This window comes from Schistocerca gregaria, chromosome X, assembly GCF_023897955.1.
Source record: "Schistocerca gregaria isolate iqSchGreg1 chromosome X, iqSchGreg1.2, whole genome shotgun sequence".
NCBI lineage: Eukaryota > Metazoa > Arthropoda > Insecta > Orthoptera > Acrididae > Schistocerca > Schistocerca gregaria.
The window spans coordinates 822,513,283-822,530,621 of NC_064931.1; the positions used below are offsets into that span (position 1 = coordinate 822,513,283).

At 35.9% G+C, this 17,339-nt stretch overlaps 1 protein-coding gene across 3 annotated transcripts in view; it reads left to right on the top strand.

The window, feature by feature from the left end:
• LOC126298391 (ATP-dependent helicase brm-like) overlaps positions 1 to 17,339 on the top strand; it is a 249,423-nt gene that overhangs the window by 159,823 nt on the left and 72,261 nt on the right. For all 3 annotated transcript variants that reach the window (XM_049989699.1, XM_049989698.1, XM_049989700.1), the window contains exons 17-19: positions 706 to 872; positions 1,008 to 1,196; positions 12,558 to 12,888. In XM_049989699.1, the coding sequence (XP_049845656.1) occupies positions 706 to 872; positions 1,008 to 1,196; positions 12,558 to 12,888 (687 nt within the window). The remainder of the gene's footprint in view (positions 1 to 705; positions 873 to 1,007; positions 1,197 to 12,557; positions 12,889 to 17,339) is intronic.

The following is a 17,339-nucleotide window of genomic DNA, read 5'->3' on the forward strand; positions in this document are numbered from 1 at the left end:
TCTGATGAATTATTTCTATATTTTGGTGAATTGTAAAATGCGTCATTTTTGTTTGTCATATTTTGAAGAAACAGCCTCATTTTTCTCTGTTGACTTCTTGCTGGGATTACCAATTAGTAAAATGGAACAATAGATAAAATATGCGAAAGGCAGCCATTCAAATATAGCAGACAATGCGTGTAGGCCAGTAACACCCCCCCCCCCCCCCCCGACACACACACACACACACACACACTTGTCATGAGGTGTGTGTGTGTGTGTGTGTGTGTGTGTGTGTGTGTGTGTGTGTGTGTGTGTGTGTGTGTTTTGTTGGGGGGGGGGGGGGTGTTGTGTGTGAATGAGTGTGTTATTACTAGACAAAGAGCTACTGCTCGAAAGATAATTTGAATGCTGTTTTATGTTGTGTGTTACTGTGCTCCATGCATTGATCATCTGTGGGTGATCAGTGGCTTTTTCCCTTATTTTGTGTAATTAGTCAAATTTGTAAGTGTAATAGTGAAAGAAGCTGTCATGTTTTAAGGAGTTGGTTTTGTGTAGTTGATATGTGACACTTATTGGCACTCATTGCACATACATCGCTCTAATAAATGTTTCAATTTAGTTAATTTTCAAAATTTGATTCATGAATAAGTTATTTGTCAAGACTACTCTATAACAGATACATTTTGTGAGTTTTATATATTGCAAGAAATACTTCTTTGACAGGTTGAATTAAATGAGGAAGAGACAATACTAATTATACGTCGTCTTCACAAAGTTCTACGCCCATTTTTGTTAAGACGACTTAAGAAAGAAGTGGAATCTCAGTTACCAGATAAAGTTGAATATATAGTTAAGTGTGACATGTCTGGACTTCAGCGTGTTTTGTACACGTAAGTAAAGTTCGCAAAGTGTTTTGTAGTGTAGTGTAATGGATATATGCAATGAGTGAGCTGTGAAAGTATATTTTGAAATTATAGAAATTCATTTTTACTACATTTTTTAAAACTGTTTTATTTCTTGTTCAGTCACATGCAGAACAAGGGAGTGTTGTTGACAGATGGCTCAGAAAAAGGAAAGCAAGGTAAAGGTGGCACAAAAGCACTTATGAACACCATTATGCAACTTAGAAAATTATGTAATCATCCTTTCCTGTTTCAACACATTGAAAAGGCCTACTGCGATCATATTGGTTATCAAGGAAGTGTTATAGTAGGGTAAGTAGTTACAGATTTTGTGTCAATTGTAGATCATTATGACATAGTCAGTCACTTGCAGTGCTCTATGTCAAGTGATAAAAAAAATCAATTTATGTTTTATTAACTGAATTTGTATTTAAATATTAAATTGATGTATTACACAAGTTTAATCTGAACTTTGATAATATATCAAGAGTTTGCCCAAATATTTTTCCTGAAATTTTTTTATATCTGCAACACTGATCCCTTTATGTTATTGTTATGCAGTTTTTAGAGTCTTGTATCCTTTTAATTGTTGTTTTCAAAATATAAACCATTACAATGTCAGAAAAAGCTGTGAGAGTATTGAAATACTCTGTAATATGCAAATTTCCTCATTTGTTGCTGAACAGCGTGTCGGGATTACAGAGCTCAGAATTTTGAACACCTGCTAGAGAGACAATCATAAATTAATTTGTAATATTTTTCTTTATGTTGTAATACAACTGATCTGACGTAGACAGAGGGCACAGCAAACTGAAACGTTTTATTGTTGTAAGGTATCTAAACAATTGGTCTACATTTCTGTATAGCCCCACAAAATTTGATGGTCAGGTGTATGTTTACCTTTATTATTTATTTACATTATACGTAGTTATTATTTTAGTATCCTCATTAGATTGATGTCAATTTATTCCAGTTGTTGCTGTTTGATGTTTATCCATGATTTAACTATAACATGAAAATAACTTATATTTTAGCACTATAGGTGGTTTGTATGGAATACATCTAGGAAAAAAATGCATAAATATGGGTTTTGTTGAGATTTTCCAGTGCTGTCATGAGGGCCATGTGCTAACACAATTGTCAGCTTTGTGAAAAGAGAGATAAATGGGTTGCTGGTGACTGTAGTAAAGTCCTATATCTGTGCTTGACCTGTTAATGCAACTAGAGTATAGTAAAGAAGTAGGATGAAGATTAAGGTTTACTGCTCTGTTGGTGGCATAGTCGTAAGAGTGCGAACTCTTGAAAAATCGGAATGGAAAGTAGGTGTAGATGTAATTTCATCGTGTCATTTTAAAATATCTCAGCATTAGCTGTAATTGATTGAAAGGCACCACAAAAAGCTTAAATTATGGTGGTTGGATGGGAATTGTACCCACCTGGTACTGCCTTCACCAATGCGTGAGCTTTCTTTGTCGAATTTGGCGGAGGTGGAGTGGGGGTGGGAAGTTGATAAACTATATGGGCTAATTGCAGGAAATATAAGGGGCACACAGTCACAATTGAGCTAAATTAGCTGTTCTTGCTGGAGTCAGAGGTATACATTGACACATTCTTTAGGTTATGCCAGGTGACAGACAGCTACTCTTGAAAGAAATCAGAAGAGAACAGAATAGGACTTCAAAAAAGTTAAGATTTTTCATAAAAGTGAAGTTAGTTTGTTGGATTGTAACATTAGGGGATTGAATAACCAAGTAGATGAAATTTATATTAGAAGATTCATAGAATTCTGAAGAAATGTGACAGAACACCATTTTGACCACAGGGATAGTTAGTATCATTTTGATGTCAAGTCATTCTGGAAAAAAAAAGTAGCCACATGTATAAAATAATTGAAACAGTGTGTGGATCACAATATGTAGCATATATCTGCGAGTTGTTACTGACGAATACTTCTGACAAATACTTCTGACAATAGCAAGAATCTACAGGTCCTCACAGGCAAACTTTCTGTTAATTACTAGAAATTAATAGTTGCTATCCAGCTTCCTATCAGATAGTGCTCACTCTTAAAAGAAATTTGTTTTCCTCACTGTATGACTATGCAGGACACTAGTGAAAATAAACATTGTAGTACAATATAGCTCTGACATGTATGTATAAAGATCAATGCGGCTTAGTAATGACACCAGGATTCAAGTTTTAAGAGTAAAATTCAATAAGTAGAGTGGAAAGAAATCCTATTGTGAAATTCACTGTATTTCATAATAAATTTGAGTCAAAATTTGAAGATAGCTTTCTGAAAACATTGTCCAGCAGTTACATAAAAAAGTAAAACCTGGGCTACAAGATTGATTAATATATATTTTGAATGTAAAAAGGTAATTTGTATAGTTCCCAGAACAAGTAAAGATATTGCCTTACTCCCAGAGTACAAAAATAACTAAAAGGTTAAGAAACAGATATATTTTATAGTAATTATTAATGCTGGTAATACAATATAAATTGTACAAAATATTAAATGAGAGGTCAAGCAATCAGTGTATGAATCAGTATCAGAATTAAACTGAATAACAATAATGAGATAGGTAACTCACAGTTTGCTATTATGTTTAATAATTACTTTCTAAAGGTAGTGGCAGGAGTAGGGTCATATAGTCCAGCTGAAGATGCAGTATATATAATGTCATTTGACAAAACATTAACATCTACCAGTGACTAATATCTTTAGCTGGAATTAATAGAATTAGAAAAATTCTTAAAAAGGTAAACTCACATGGTGTTGATGGAATTTTGAATACTTTTAGCGTAATAAGTGATATCCACAATGACCTATATAATCAGTCGCCAATGTGGCGAAATTTTTCAGACAGATTGATATGTGCCATTGTCAGACCTTGTTATAAGAAAGGGGAAAGGAAAAAATATTAACAATCGTTAATCAGTTTCTGTACTGATGTACCTCTCAAAACTATTGTAGAAAGGAATGTGCTCAGTAGTAGTCCTTTCTCCAACCTCTAATGAAGCTCTGCACAATACTCTTCATTGCCAATGGCAGGATCTAGCACTGAAGATTGATAAGACAATTAATTATGAACATCATTTGACTTCATACTTAATAGATTTCCTCCTCATCAGGAACATCGTTTACATTACCAGTGCTGACCACACACATCTTCATCTACTGTGCTTTTATCACTCATCTCATACTCTTCTATCCCTTCACTTATAGTAAGTAAATATCTCAGTGGAAAGTCTAGCTTCTCATGTACTTCTGAATCTATTTTTTTCTACAAAATTAATTTCATACAAATTTACATTACACTAAAATAAATTTTCCTGCAGAAGAAGTAATATTGAGATTCCATTTACACAATAACTGTACCTAAAATAACATTTATGCTCATGTCAGGTACCACCAAAAATTTATGATGTAATTGCTGCGCTGTTTATGATGTAATTGCTGCGCTGCTGCCAATACAGCAGTTACTAGTACTCCTAGCTTAATACGTTTGGACACCTTTGCAGTAGCACCTATAATTCTAAATCCTGAAACATGCATCATCGTTGCTGCCCCCCTTCCATGCTTTGTTCTTAACTGTCACTTGTGAAACTCCATTTAATTCATTCCCACTCTCCAGTTAAAATACCTTGAATTTTAGCCAAAATCACAGGCTGCCATATCTATCAGTTACTTACATCCATTCCTTCTTCATGTAGCAAATGTCATAAATCCTCCTCCTGTCACCCTGATTGCCAAACCTATTCTCAGTTACAGGTAGCTAACTTAGGACATAATTCTCTTCCCTGTTTACTTCTCCTTCATTTCCTCATTTCTCCTCATTATAACTTTTCTCATTAACATAATTTACTAAAATGAAATTTTCACTCTGCAGCAGAGCGTGCGCTGATATGAAACTTCATGTCAGATTACAGAAGCTCTCATGTGCAGAAATAAGTTACTGGAGAGATTGAAGCTGTGAGGACAGGTAATCTTGCTTCGATAGCCCAGATGGTAGAGCATTTACCCGCATAAGGAAAAATCCCCGAGTTTGAATCTCTGTCTGGCACGCAGTTTTAATCTGCCAAAAAGTTACAACACAATTTACTCTTCCTTTGTTCAATATATTCACTTCATAATCAGTAGCAAATTTGAATGCTTCATCCTCCTCATCTTCTTCACCACTATTTATTCATTCTCTATCTCTGCCACTGTTTGTACTACTACTAGTGTTACTGTAAGTATCTTCAAATTCTTTGCTGATCAGCTGTTTCCTATCTTCTCTGTGTGACCATATATCAGGATACTTGAGCTGTTTTAGTTTTCTTTGACGGCATGCACTTTCTCATAGAATCCTGGAAACCCTTGTTATAATGTTCTTTATACTGAGCAGTTCAAAAATTTTTCTATCTCATCAATTTGCTCTGTCATTAGTCCTACTTCTTTTGATGTTTTAGGATTCTCATTACTGGAAACATCTTTGCTTAGTACAAGACATGATTTAGGTGCCCTATTTATTACCCTCTCTTTATACACATCAGTATTGTTGAAACTTGGTACATTAAAACCCCTTTTTAACAAATCTCTGGGAACCCAAATACTTTGCCGTTGAATGGCGGTTTTTGCCAGAGTACATAGAAAGAGTGACCCAGCATCATAACATTTCGGTTGATGTAAGTGCTATTTGATTACAAAACCACCAGTATCCTACAAATGTAAATGCAGTAAATATATCATTATTACACTTTTCACAGAACATATCCTTTATTTTTTTTAAAAACAAGTGTTGTTTGTTTTGTCCTTCCGGAATATTTTGGCAAAAGAAGTTGTCACTGTAGCTGGCTGGTATAAGTTACAACAGAGTGATCTACATTACACGAGGGGAAAATGATCAGTTCCTTGGACAATTGCAGCAAAGCGTGATGCACCACACTCCTTTTCATCTTCTCCTTCATCACTGTTACTGCAAGCTCTTACCTGCATTCTGTTATTGGCATTTCACATACATCAGACTCAGGTGTGGAAGTCAAGTTGTTATCATCACGACAATATCCTGGAATATTGCATTTTTGAAAAATATCACTTTTGCTACTCCATTGTTCTACTTCAACAATGTCATAATCAACAGCAACTGATCTACCACAGCTAGCCCTTGTGAAACTGTGTAACACATTCTGCTGTGTTGAGAAATTCCGAGCAATAACAAACATATGCATAGCCTGTACTCTGCTGAGCCTCATTACTTACTTCCTCTCAAAGAATGAAATTGACTTCTACTCAACTGCTACACTGTATTTGGCTTTAACAGAATGTATTCTGCGAAGGTTCAGAGGCTGCAGATGACTTGTGCAGTTCCATGGGATGTACAGAGGATAGGTCAATAATAAGTACAGTTTTCCTTCCTGCTGCACTCTTCTTGGCATCTAAACACCTGAAAAGTTGTGAAGAGAGATGATGTCTCAGGGGACTTAGAAGTACAATGTAGTATTTTTATGGTTTGCAAACATGTGGGAATCAATAGCACAATAGCATTGTCTTGATTTCTTCCCTTTTTTTTTTACCTCCGTGGGATTTTCTTCCCTTGACAGGATATGATTTTTCAAGAAGTAAATTATAAAAGACACCAGTTTCACCAGAGGTGAAAATTTATGAGGACTCATAACCCTGGATCAATTGTGGCAATGTAATGTTCTTCCAGTAGTTCACCTTTTCTGTGACCAGAGCCTCACTTTCTCCACTTACACTTTGAAACAACATATGATGATGATTATTTAAAAAACCAACCATTAGATGTGCTGAATGTTTCAGTGACAATCTTCAGAGTGATTTCATGAGACTTCTCTTGCAGTATGTTTCTACTTATAGGAATTCTTCTGCTTCTTATTCCTTGCAACTACTTCAGAAGAATATTTTCCACATGACTGAATCCAAACATTTGAGCGTTCTTCATCTTTGTATCCACAGGAATCGTTAGCTTCGCTGTTTAAGAATACTTCATTAGTTTTGAAGGTGCCACACATGTAGCTGTGCTAAATTGTATTCCTTCACCATGTTGTATGATTTATTTTACAAGTGTAATTGACATGACAGATGATGGTCAGCTTTTGCTGAACTGTAAGCTGTCTACTTTCGCTGATCACAAAAGTAAAATCGATAACTTTGACACTTCAGTAAACAAATAACTACGCCTTTAGCCTTTGTACCTATAGACTCGGTGACTGTGATATCAGATCACGTGACCTCCTAAGTCACATCGAAATCAATTTCTGATTCTTTCAATGCATGTGCTTGTAATGCTACAAAGGAAGTAAGCGTTACTGGCTACGATCTAGGTATGTGTTGACTACTGAATCAATTAGCATTTACTGCATCACACGACAAAAAATATGGCCTTTGTGAAATGGAAAGAAATGAGGAACTCACTCAAACATGTTAGGAATTACATAAAAGTTGGATTTCAACTTGCAAAATGTTTCGTGTTTATTCCTTAAAAGTGGACTTTTTCTTAAAACAGGGTTTGGTAAAAGCAAAGGGAAATAACATTATCCTTACGGAGTTTTGCTGGGACTGACAGAATTATTTGTTAACAGTGGGTTCATTAATTCAGGGCTTTACTGTAGATATTAATTTACAAATGGCTCTTTTCTACGTCTTGCCAAATGCTAGCCCCATCTGGAGCAAATTTCAGTTTTCTGACTTTGAGTCTATAATTGCCATTTCCTATACTCCTATAATTCAAATTCCTACTATCAGTTCTATTTCTATTTGGGTGATTTGCCTCCGAGTTATTCCTCGGACCTCCATTATTTGTCCCAGAACCTACTCTATTCACTCTAATAATGTAGTAGTCACTCCTTGGTTGGTTCCCATATTCAAAATTTTTCACACTGTCTGCTGCTATGGGTCTGACCCGTTCTACTTTTCACACATGGTTCAAAAAACCATTCCTCCAAAAACAAGTTTTTAAATTCTTCCAGTGAATTACAAGAGTCTGCAACTTCTACTGTGCTTTCAAGAAACCACTTATAAATTAAGATTACTCTTTATAACTCCAATTTTCACCCAAATCATTAAAGCTGCTGAGAATTTTTTCGGGTTGTATGGCCGTGGTCAATGGAACTCTTCAATCCCTGACATTTTGTCCAAGGCTACGTTGGACGAAATGTCAGGGATTGAAGAGTTCTATGGACCACGGCCATACAACCCGAAAAAATTCTCAGCAGCTGAAACATCTGGTCGTGAAAGCCTTCATTGTACAAATCATTAAACTCTCTAATAAAATCAAAAAATGTACATTACCCTATGATTCATAATCATTAAACTTCATACACCTGATAAAAGAAGCTGCTGTGTAGACACAATAAAATTTTTTTTAACCTTACTTTCTTAATAAGTTTCAACAAATTTAGAATCTACATTTTCGTTGAAAGCTTCCATTTTCTTTTCAGTAGTAATTGGACACTTATTTGCTAGTTCTCTTCTCACTGTCCGTATTTTATTATCCAAATCTGTTTTGGTGTGTTCAATTTGATTCTCAAGCTCATCCCTATTGTCAGAACCAAATTTCTTGAATACTACCTGATACTTCTGACAGGAATCAGCTGCAACTCCCATCCTCTTTTCACAACTTACACAATTCTGCATCTCTTATCTTCACATCCTTGTAACAGTCTTCATTTTTAAATCTGTTTTCTGTGTTTCTTTCTCTAATCTACTTTCAAAACAAATTTTTACAAATTTTATCTTTTTGTTACAATTTTTAAATTCTTTTTTTATGTCACTACTACATTTGTCCATTTGTGCCCTTAAATTATCGATGTTACTGTTCTGTTTGCCCGGTTTTACACTTAGACTGTCCATTAATGACCCTAAAATTGACTTAATGTCATTCGTCCCAGGCTTCTCTTTGCGTACCTTGCTTTCTTCACGATTCCTGTTTTAACATTAACTAGATTCACCAACTCTACCCTGTCCGCTTCCTCATTCAGACTACAGTGGACAGTGGGCCAAGCCCATCACGGTCCATCCATAATTTGGCTAGCAGTAGCATCACTACAAAAACTAGATTCCTCTAATTTTACTCCACTATCATCTTAATGTTCACTTTTAACAGCTACTTTATGTTCCTTTACAGATTTTAGTTCCTCCTTTCTATCTTCAAACACACTATCATTAGATTCTCATTGTTTACTTCTTGTCCCTGTTAAACTCACTCTCACTCATTTCAGTTAATAGTTAGTTACATTCACTGACAAAATGCTTTACCTTCAAATTGTTGCAGCGCCAGTAGCTGCTGCTGTCGAAGTTTGTTGCTGCTGAAACTTGTGGCAGCCACATGCTTACTGCTTGTGCTTGCAAATCTCATGCTGCCTCATTCTTAGTTCTGCTCCAGGCTGTTTTGTTTATTGTTGGACTCCGCAGTTTTGTCTTCCCATTGGTCGACGTCCTCTCTGTAATGGTGTCTGCTTCTTGCCATCTTTCATTCAGTGTAATTCACACAGTCCCAAAAATTGTCCATCCACTGACTTGTCTGCATTCAAAACACTGTTTTAGTTGCTTTGTACCACGCAAAAATATAGTTAATTTGTCAACAGTCTCTTCACCACTATAAATAAAGAGTTCACTAACCTTAATGGCTTGGGTTCTTTTTAATTGTTTCAGGATACAACAATCCTCATTCATGAATGTTCTAATTGTGCCATGGTGGGACAATTCCTCGCCTGATAGGGGGCCAGATGTATTGTTACTAACCTAACATTTATAATGTCTCCTAAGTAGCACAGACTTCCGATCACCTCAAAGTCGAAGGTCTAAATAAGTGTAGGACAGAACCAAATCAATACCTACACCTACCTACCAATACTTTTGTGAGAAAGTTTATTATTCTATGTTACACAAAGAAACAGTTCACATTTCCATGAGAAAGTCACAGCTCAGAATTAACACTATCCTGTCGTAATTTATAAGAGAAAAATTCACTGTGATTGTTCAGTCAAGTCAGTCTGTAATGAGAATATCACCATGTCCAACAATAACTTGCTCCAGAGACAGTGACATCACACACCTTCTTGTAAGTTACAACACAGTTAACTTAAAATGTTCATTCATCTAATACAGAAACAACTCAAAAGTTGTTAAACATTAATGTTAGCGAGTTTTGTTGATATTGGTGCACGTATTTTTGTGTACAGAATGTGCATGACAAAATCAACAATGGAAACTGGCAATAGTCTGGAGCTTTAATATTAATTATTTTGTATGATAATTAATTACAGATCTTTCAAAGTACCTTACAGGAAAGTGTGACTCCCAGACATACTGTCGTTGTGTGTCACCTTTCTCAAATATCCTGATTACTGTGTCGTTGTGTGTCACCTTTCTCAAATATCCTGATTACTTCATGGAGTTTTGCATTTTATGAACTGTAGTACTGACATCAATCAATTGTCAAATTATGAGTGCCCTATTGAAAATTAATTACATCCATGGAAACAGAACAATGAATTCAAGTGAAATGAAGTCTAAATCAGATACTGAGAGTTCCATTTAAGTGTTACGTGCAAATAGATAAATTATTGAAAATAAGATAAAAATTAGCAAAAAAAAAATGGTTATTTATGGGTGCAGAAAAACATAACAGATGGGAAGAATTCACCTTGTTTTTGTTGTTTCTCCATGATACTCTATCCCATGCAAGCTCCTTCATCTCCCAGTACCTACTGCAACCTACATCCTTCTGAATCTGCTTAGTGTATTCATCGCTTGGTCTCCCTCTGCAATTTTTACTCTCCATGCTGCTCTCCAATACTAAATTTGTGATCCCTTGAGATCTCAGAACATGTCCTACCAACCACTCCCTTCTTGTAGTCAAGTTGTGCCACAAATTTCTCTTCTCCCCAGTTCTATTCAATTTCTCTTCATTAGTTATGTGATCTACCCATCTAATCTTCAGCATTCTTCTGTAGCATCAAATTTCGAAAGCTCCTATTCTCTTCTTATCTGAACTAGTTATCATCCATGTTTCACTTTCATACATGGCTACACTCCATACAAATACTTTCAGAAACGACTTCCTGACACTTAAATCTATACTCGATGTTAACAATTTCTCTTCTTCAGAAACGATTTCCTTCCCATTGCCAGTCTACATTTTATATCCTCTCTACTTTGACCATCATCAGTTATTTTGCTCCCCAAATAACAAAACTTATCTACATCTTTAAATGTCTCATTTCCGAATCTAATTCCCTCAGCATCACCCGACTTAATTCGACTACATTCCATTATCCTCTTTTTGTTTTTGTTGATGTTCATCTTATATCCTCCTTTCAAGACACTGCCCCCCCCCCCCCCTAAAAAAAAAACCTCTCTACAACCTCTGGTTCTGTCAGTTCATCCAGGTCCCATCTCTTTAAATTTCCATCTTGATATCTCACACAGTTTGTGAGGAAATGATGTTTATGTAAAGTTGGCAGGCAATTTAACAAATCACTTCATCTTTAAATGTAATTTCATCGCAGAAAATTGTCTATATTGCCTGATTATTTATAGTTTTTCTTGAGGTTTTGGCCTTCATCTGCATGTTTTTCTCTTGCAGGAATATACACAAAAATGCAATACATATTTTTAATGAACAACACTCATTAGTTCAAATATCAAACAACAGAAAACAAAGTGTTGTTTATGTTCCTGCTGGGGTTTTTGTTCCTGTTGCTGTTCAGCTGTTTTCCTACTCACCCTCAGACACCAAATTTGAACTTTGTTTGCAGTGTCTTTTATTGTATAGTTACTTTAATGTGCCAAACGCTGTGCTATTAGGTAGCGGCTGTTTCATGAACCACATATATACATAAAACAGCTACGTGACAACATCAACAATTTACATGTGGAATTCCATCTCACTAGAGAAACAGAAACAGACAACACATTAATTTTTTTTTAAACCTTGCCATACAAAGAGTAAACAGCATGTGTGTTTTCATAACACATAGAAAACCCAAAATCACAAGCACCAGTTTCCACAACCAATCAAACCACCCATTGACACAAAAGATGATGATCCAGGTTCATGCTCCATTAAACAAAACACCCATGTAACTCTCGACAGTCAGTATTCGTAGCACAGACAACAGAAATTTCTAAAAAAAGATATTCTGAAGGCCTTGGAGGCCTAAGAAGTAATATCTGACGTAACATAATTGCCAGCACTCTGTGGTTCACAGCCACTACCCGACTAAACCGACACAAGAACTAAAAATACAAAAATATAGCCAATACTTATACCAAAAGTTTATAATAGAAGAAAACTTCTCTTTATTGGGGAAAGTAACAGAAGGATAACTGACTATAAATGTTTACATTCTACAATGCAATGGCACACTACGTGGCACATTAATGGAGATATACAAAAAGCCAAAAGATATTTTCTTTTGTTGTTAAAATTAAGTGTGTTTTTCCTCTAATGTGAGCTGTGTGAAACACTAATATGTTCCTTTGTATTAAATTTAGGCACTGTGCAACTTAATAATCTCTAAAAGACGAGAATGTAGCCATTGTAACTATCCATTATATCTAAGCAGTAAACAATTCATTCTACATTTTGATAGATATTGTGTCAATGATATATGTAACATGGTAATAACTAAGTTAATAAATTAATTTCCTTTTTATTTCAGACCAGATCTTTGCCGAGCTTCTGGGAAATTTGAACTTCTGGATCGTATCCTACCAAAATTGAAGGCAACAAACCACAGAGTCCTTCTGTTTTGCCAGATGACACAACTCATGACAGTTATGGAAGATTATTTGGGATGGAGAGGTTTTCGTTATTTACGCCTAGATGGAACAACAAAGGCTGAAGATAGAGGAGAACTTTTACGGAAATTCAACGATCCTGGATCAGACTACTTCGTCTTCCTGTTGAGTACTCGAGCTGGTGGTCTCGGCCTCAATTTACAGTCAGCAGATACAGTTATTATCTTTGACTCTGACTGGAATCCTCACCAGGTAGGAAAAGTGTTATTACACTGAGTGGTTATAATTAAAAGTGCAGCAACTCGTGAAGGTCCAGTGTGGGCTGTAATTATCATGTTGCAGCAAAACTTGGTAGATATGTGGCAGCAAAACTTTGTAGATATGCTAATGCATTAATGCGGAACTGATTTATGTTCGAAAAAAAAAATCGTTTAAATTTTGGCCACCAAGTGCAGATCTGTTGCTGTACAGAGTTTGTATGACAGTATGACATCCACACTATCATTTGATTAGTCATAACATGAGTGAAACTGTTTCATCTGAATGACTGCAATCACAGTCCTGCATTGGGAGAGAGTTCCTGATTGAAAGGTCTCAGGAGAGGCCTTATGTCATTAAGGGGTTTACAGAAGATGGTAACAAAATTCGAAAACATGGGAGAACAAGCTCTGTCAGATTGAAGAGGAAGGCATTGTATCTCATTGGAATTTATTGGTGAGATTCCTGTTGCTGTAACTAAACATTCAGCACGTGCCCTGGGTGGTGCAGTGCTTCTCCATAGGTTTTCCAAATGCGTGGTCTGCAAGATCATCTGATTTGAATCCGTATGATTTCTGGCTCTGGGGATGTAGAACAAACACATGCTTTCCCTGTGGTAAATGGATTATCTGACCATGATGCACAACTGATTAACTTACAAAACCTAACAGGGTGTACACTTCAGAAACCATTAAGTAGAATTGTGAAGGTGCTCAACCCAGTATCTATAGATCACTTCAGAGAAAGTTTAGGAAATGTAAATTGGGAAGATGTATATAATGAGCCAATTGCTAATGATAAATGCAGCATATTTTTGATAAATTTATATCCCTTTTTGAACATTGTTTTCCACAGAAAATTACTAAATGTAACACCACAAACTTTTCAAAGAAACCTTGCATTACTACAGGTATTAAAATGTCTTCAGAAAGAAAAAGAAAACTGTATGAGACAGCAAGAACTAGTAACGATCCAGAAGTAGTTTGACACTATAAAAATTATTGTAACATACTGATAAAAGTTGTTAGGAAATCAAGAAATATGTATGTTAGAGAAGAAATTAACAACTCCAGCAATAAAATCAAATCAATATGGAATGTTGTTAGAAGGGAGACAGGAAAAGTAACCACTTGGGTAGGTAGTATTACTCATGATTAATAAAATTCTTGATAACGACATCCTCCTGAGTAGTCCCCGCCCGGAGATCCGAATGGGGGACTATTTTACCTCCGGAATATTTTACCCAAGAGGATGCCATCATCATTTAATCATACAGTAAGGCTGCATGTCCTCGGGAAAAATTACGGCTGTAGTTTCCCCTTGCTTTCAGCCGTTCGCAGTACCAGCACAGCAACGCCGTTTTGGTTAATGTTGCAAGGCCAGATCAGTCAATCATCCAGACTGTTGCCCCTGCAACTACTGAAAAGGCTGCTGCCCCTCTTCAGGAACCACACGTTTGTCTGGCCTCTCAACAGATACCCCTCCGTTGTGGTTGCACCTACGGTACGGCCATCTGTATCGCTGAGGCACGCAAGCCTCCCCACCAACGGCAAGGTCCATGGTTCATGGAGAGCTGCATCAAACCAGTCTCAGGACTGAAGACCACAACAACAACAACAATAAAATTCTTTTCCGGGCTATTATGCCGTGGTCTGATGGATTTCGCATTGTAACCCAACGTTTCGTCCCCATCTGCGGAGGACATCTTCAAAAATTTGCTGCAGTCAGTAGTGAGACAGTGTGTGTTTTGGAAGTTAACAGAAGCCACGAACCCCCTTGAAGATGTCCTCCGCAGATGGGGACGAAACGTTGGGTTACAATGCGAAATCCATCAGACCACGGCATAATAGCCCGGAAAAGAATTTTATTAATCATGACAGTTCCGGCCGTGAAAGTTTACATTTTACAAGGTAGTATTACTGTTAAAGAGAATGAGACCATCTTAACCAACAGTACAGAGGTAGCCAATGTATTTAACAATCACTTCTTAAGTGTAGGAGAAAAAATTGGTGAGAATAGTTCAAAAGAAAAAGCCAGGCAGTACATGGAAGGGTCAGTTTTGAAACATTTTAGTCAGATTAAGTTTCATCTAACAATCTCTTGTGAAATAAGGAAAATTATTAAATCTTTGAAAAATAAGTGTTCTGTTGGAGTAGATGACATCTCTAACAAGTTATTAAAACAATGTGGAGCAATTATAGTTGATGTTTTGAGTTTCATATGTAATGCATCACTGACTCGGGGTATTTTCCCAGATAGGTTAAAATATGCCATTGTCAGGCCTCTCTACAAAAAGGGGGAAACCACAAATGTCAATAATTATTGGCCAGTATCCTTGCTTACAGAATCTTCAAAAATCTTTGAGAAAGTAATGTAATCAGGAGTGGTTAGCCATCTCAACAGTAATGGGATACTTAGTAAATCACAGTTCAGGTTTCAGAAATGCTGTCCCACTGAGAGAGCAATATAAAATTTCACTGTCCACATAATAGAGTTTTTAAATAGTAAAATGTCACCAATAGGAATTTTCTGTGACTTGTCCAAAGCATTTGATTGTGTGAACCATGACATTGTGTTAGAGAAATTACAATTCTATGGTATAAATGGAACAGCATATGATTGGTTTAAGTCATATCTACAGAACAGGAAGCAAACAGTCTCTTTATATGCTTCAAGTGATTCAAAGGAGATTACCACATCATTTAACTGGTGTGAAATTACATTATGTGTTCCACAATGTTTGATCATGGGGTCCCCTCCTGTTCTTGATATATGTGAATGACGTCCCTTCTTATGTGAAACAAGATGCTGACCTGACACTGTTTGCTGATGATACAAGTATAATTATTAAAACAGTAAAAGAAAGTCCAATAGAAAATGATACAAATAAGGTCTCTGGAAAAGTTATTAATTGGTTTTCTGTGAATGGGCTTGCTCTGAACTTCGAAAAAACACAGTACATCCAATTATCTGTTACAAAAAGTGTAATTCCTTCAATAAACATAATGCATCAAAAAAAGTCAGTAACCAGGGTAGAGCATAATAAGTTTTTGGGTGTACATATAGATGAGAATCTTAATTGGAAAATACATATTTTGGATCTCTTAAAGTGACTAGGTTCAGCAACTTTTGCAATTGGAATAATTGCTAATTTTGAGGATGTAACAATTAGTAAGCTAACATACTTTGCATACTACTTCTCTCTGATGCCATACAGAATAATATTCTGGGGCAACTCAACACTTAGGCAAAAGGTATTCACTGCTCAAAAGTAAGTAGTTAGAATAATGTGTGACATTCATAGTCGCACATCTTGTAGGAATCTGTTTAAAAGGTTAGGAATTCTTGCAACTGCTTCACAGTACATTTAGTCAGCAATGAAATTTCTTCTCAACAACATGGACCAGTTTAAAATCAAAGCGACAGTCATGATTACAATACCAGAAAAAAGAAAGACCTACACTGTCCTTTACTTAACCTATCTTTGGCACAGAAAGAGGTAAAATATGCTGTAACCTATCTTTGGCACAGAAAGAGGTAAAATATGCTGCTATAAAACTTTTTGAAAAATTACCAGATGAAATAAAATGTCTGACAGACAGCAGTAATAGTTTCAAAACAAATTGAAATCACACCTCCTTGACAACTCCTTCTATACCATAGATGAATTCTTGAATATGAGTAAATAAATCTGGAGATATATTTTGTGCCATTTAAGGGAATGGGATAGATAATAGAAATATTTAGGTATAACATTATAATGTAAACAAAAAAAAGAAAAAGAAAGCTTGTTTCCTGTGCACATTTCTTGTGCATTTGACACATTCCACATCATAACAGTTTTTCCGTGCTATTAATCAATGGAACATGTAACTATCTATCTAAAAGAATGCCATCACCAGGGACATGTTCGTTCTCTACTTCATCTGAATGTCAGTATACCGGAACACGTTGCTCTGATTCCACCTGACCGGCTATGATCATGCCATTTTGTGGATGCAGCATCTTGTCAACATCTCCAATGCTCATATTGAACAAATAGAGTAAACATTGTTTTATAATAAAATCAGTATTATGCCTTTTCATTTGTTTGACTTTTTTACTTTTTCTGCCCACATGTTTTTCCTAATCCATTACATGTGAAAACATTTTTGTACATATTTCTCTCATTCACGGCACCAAATATGTGCATGCTTGCCAAAATTGGAACTAAGTTTTTCCAGTGTAAATCAGTTCTGTGTTAATGCTTAAGAATATTTATCAAGTTTCACTGCCATACAATAATATCAGACACACACTGGATCCCTGAGTGTAGCTACACTGTAATTATAACCACCCGGAATTATTAAGACTCTCCAATAGTTCAATGAATGGCAGCAACAAGTGTTAAATTAAAGAGACTGAACTTACAACCTTTCATTGTATTTAAATATTTATATTAAGTT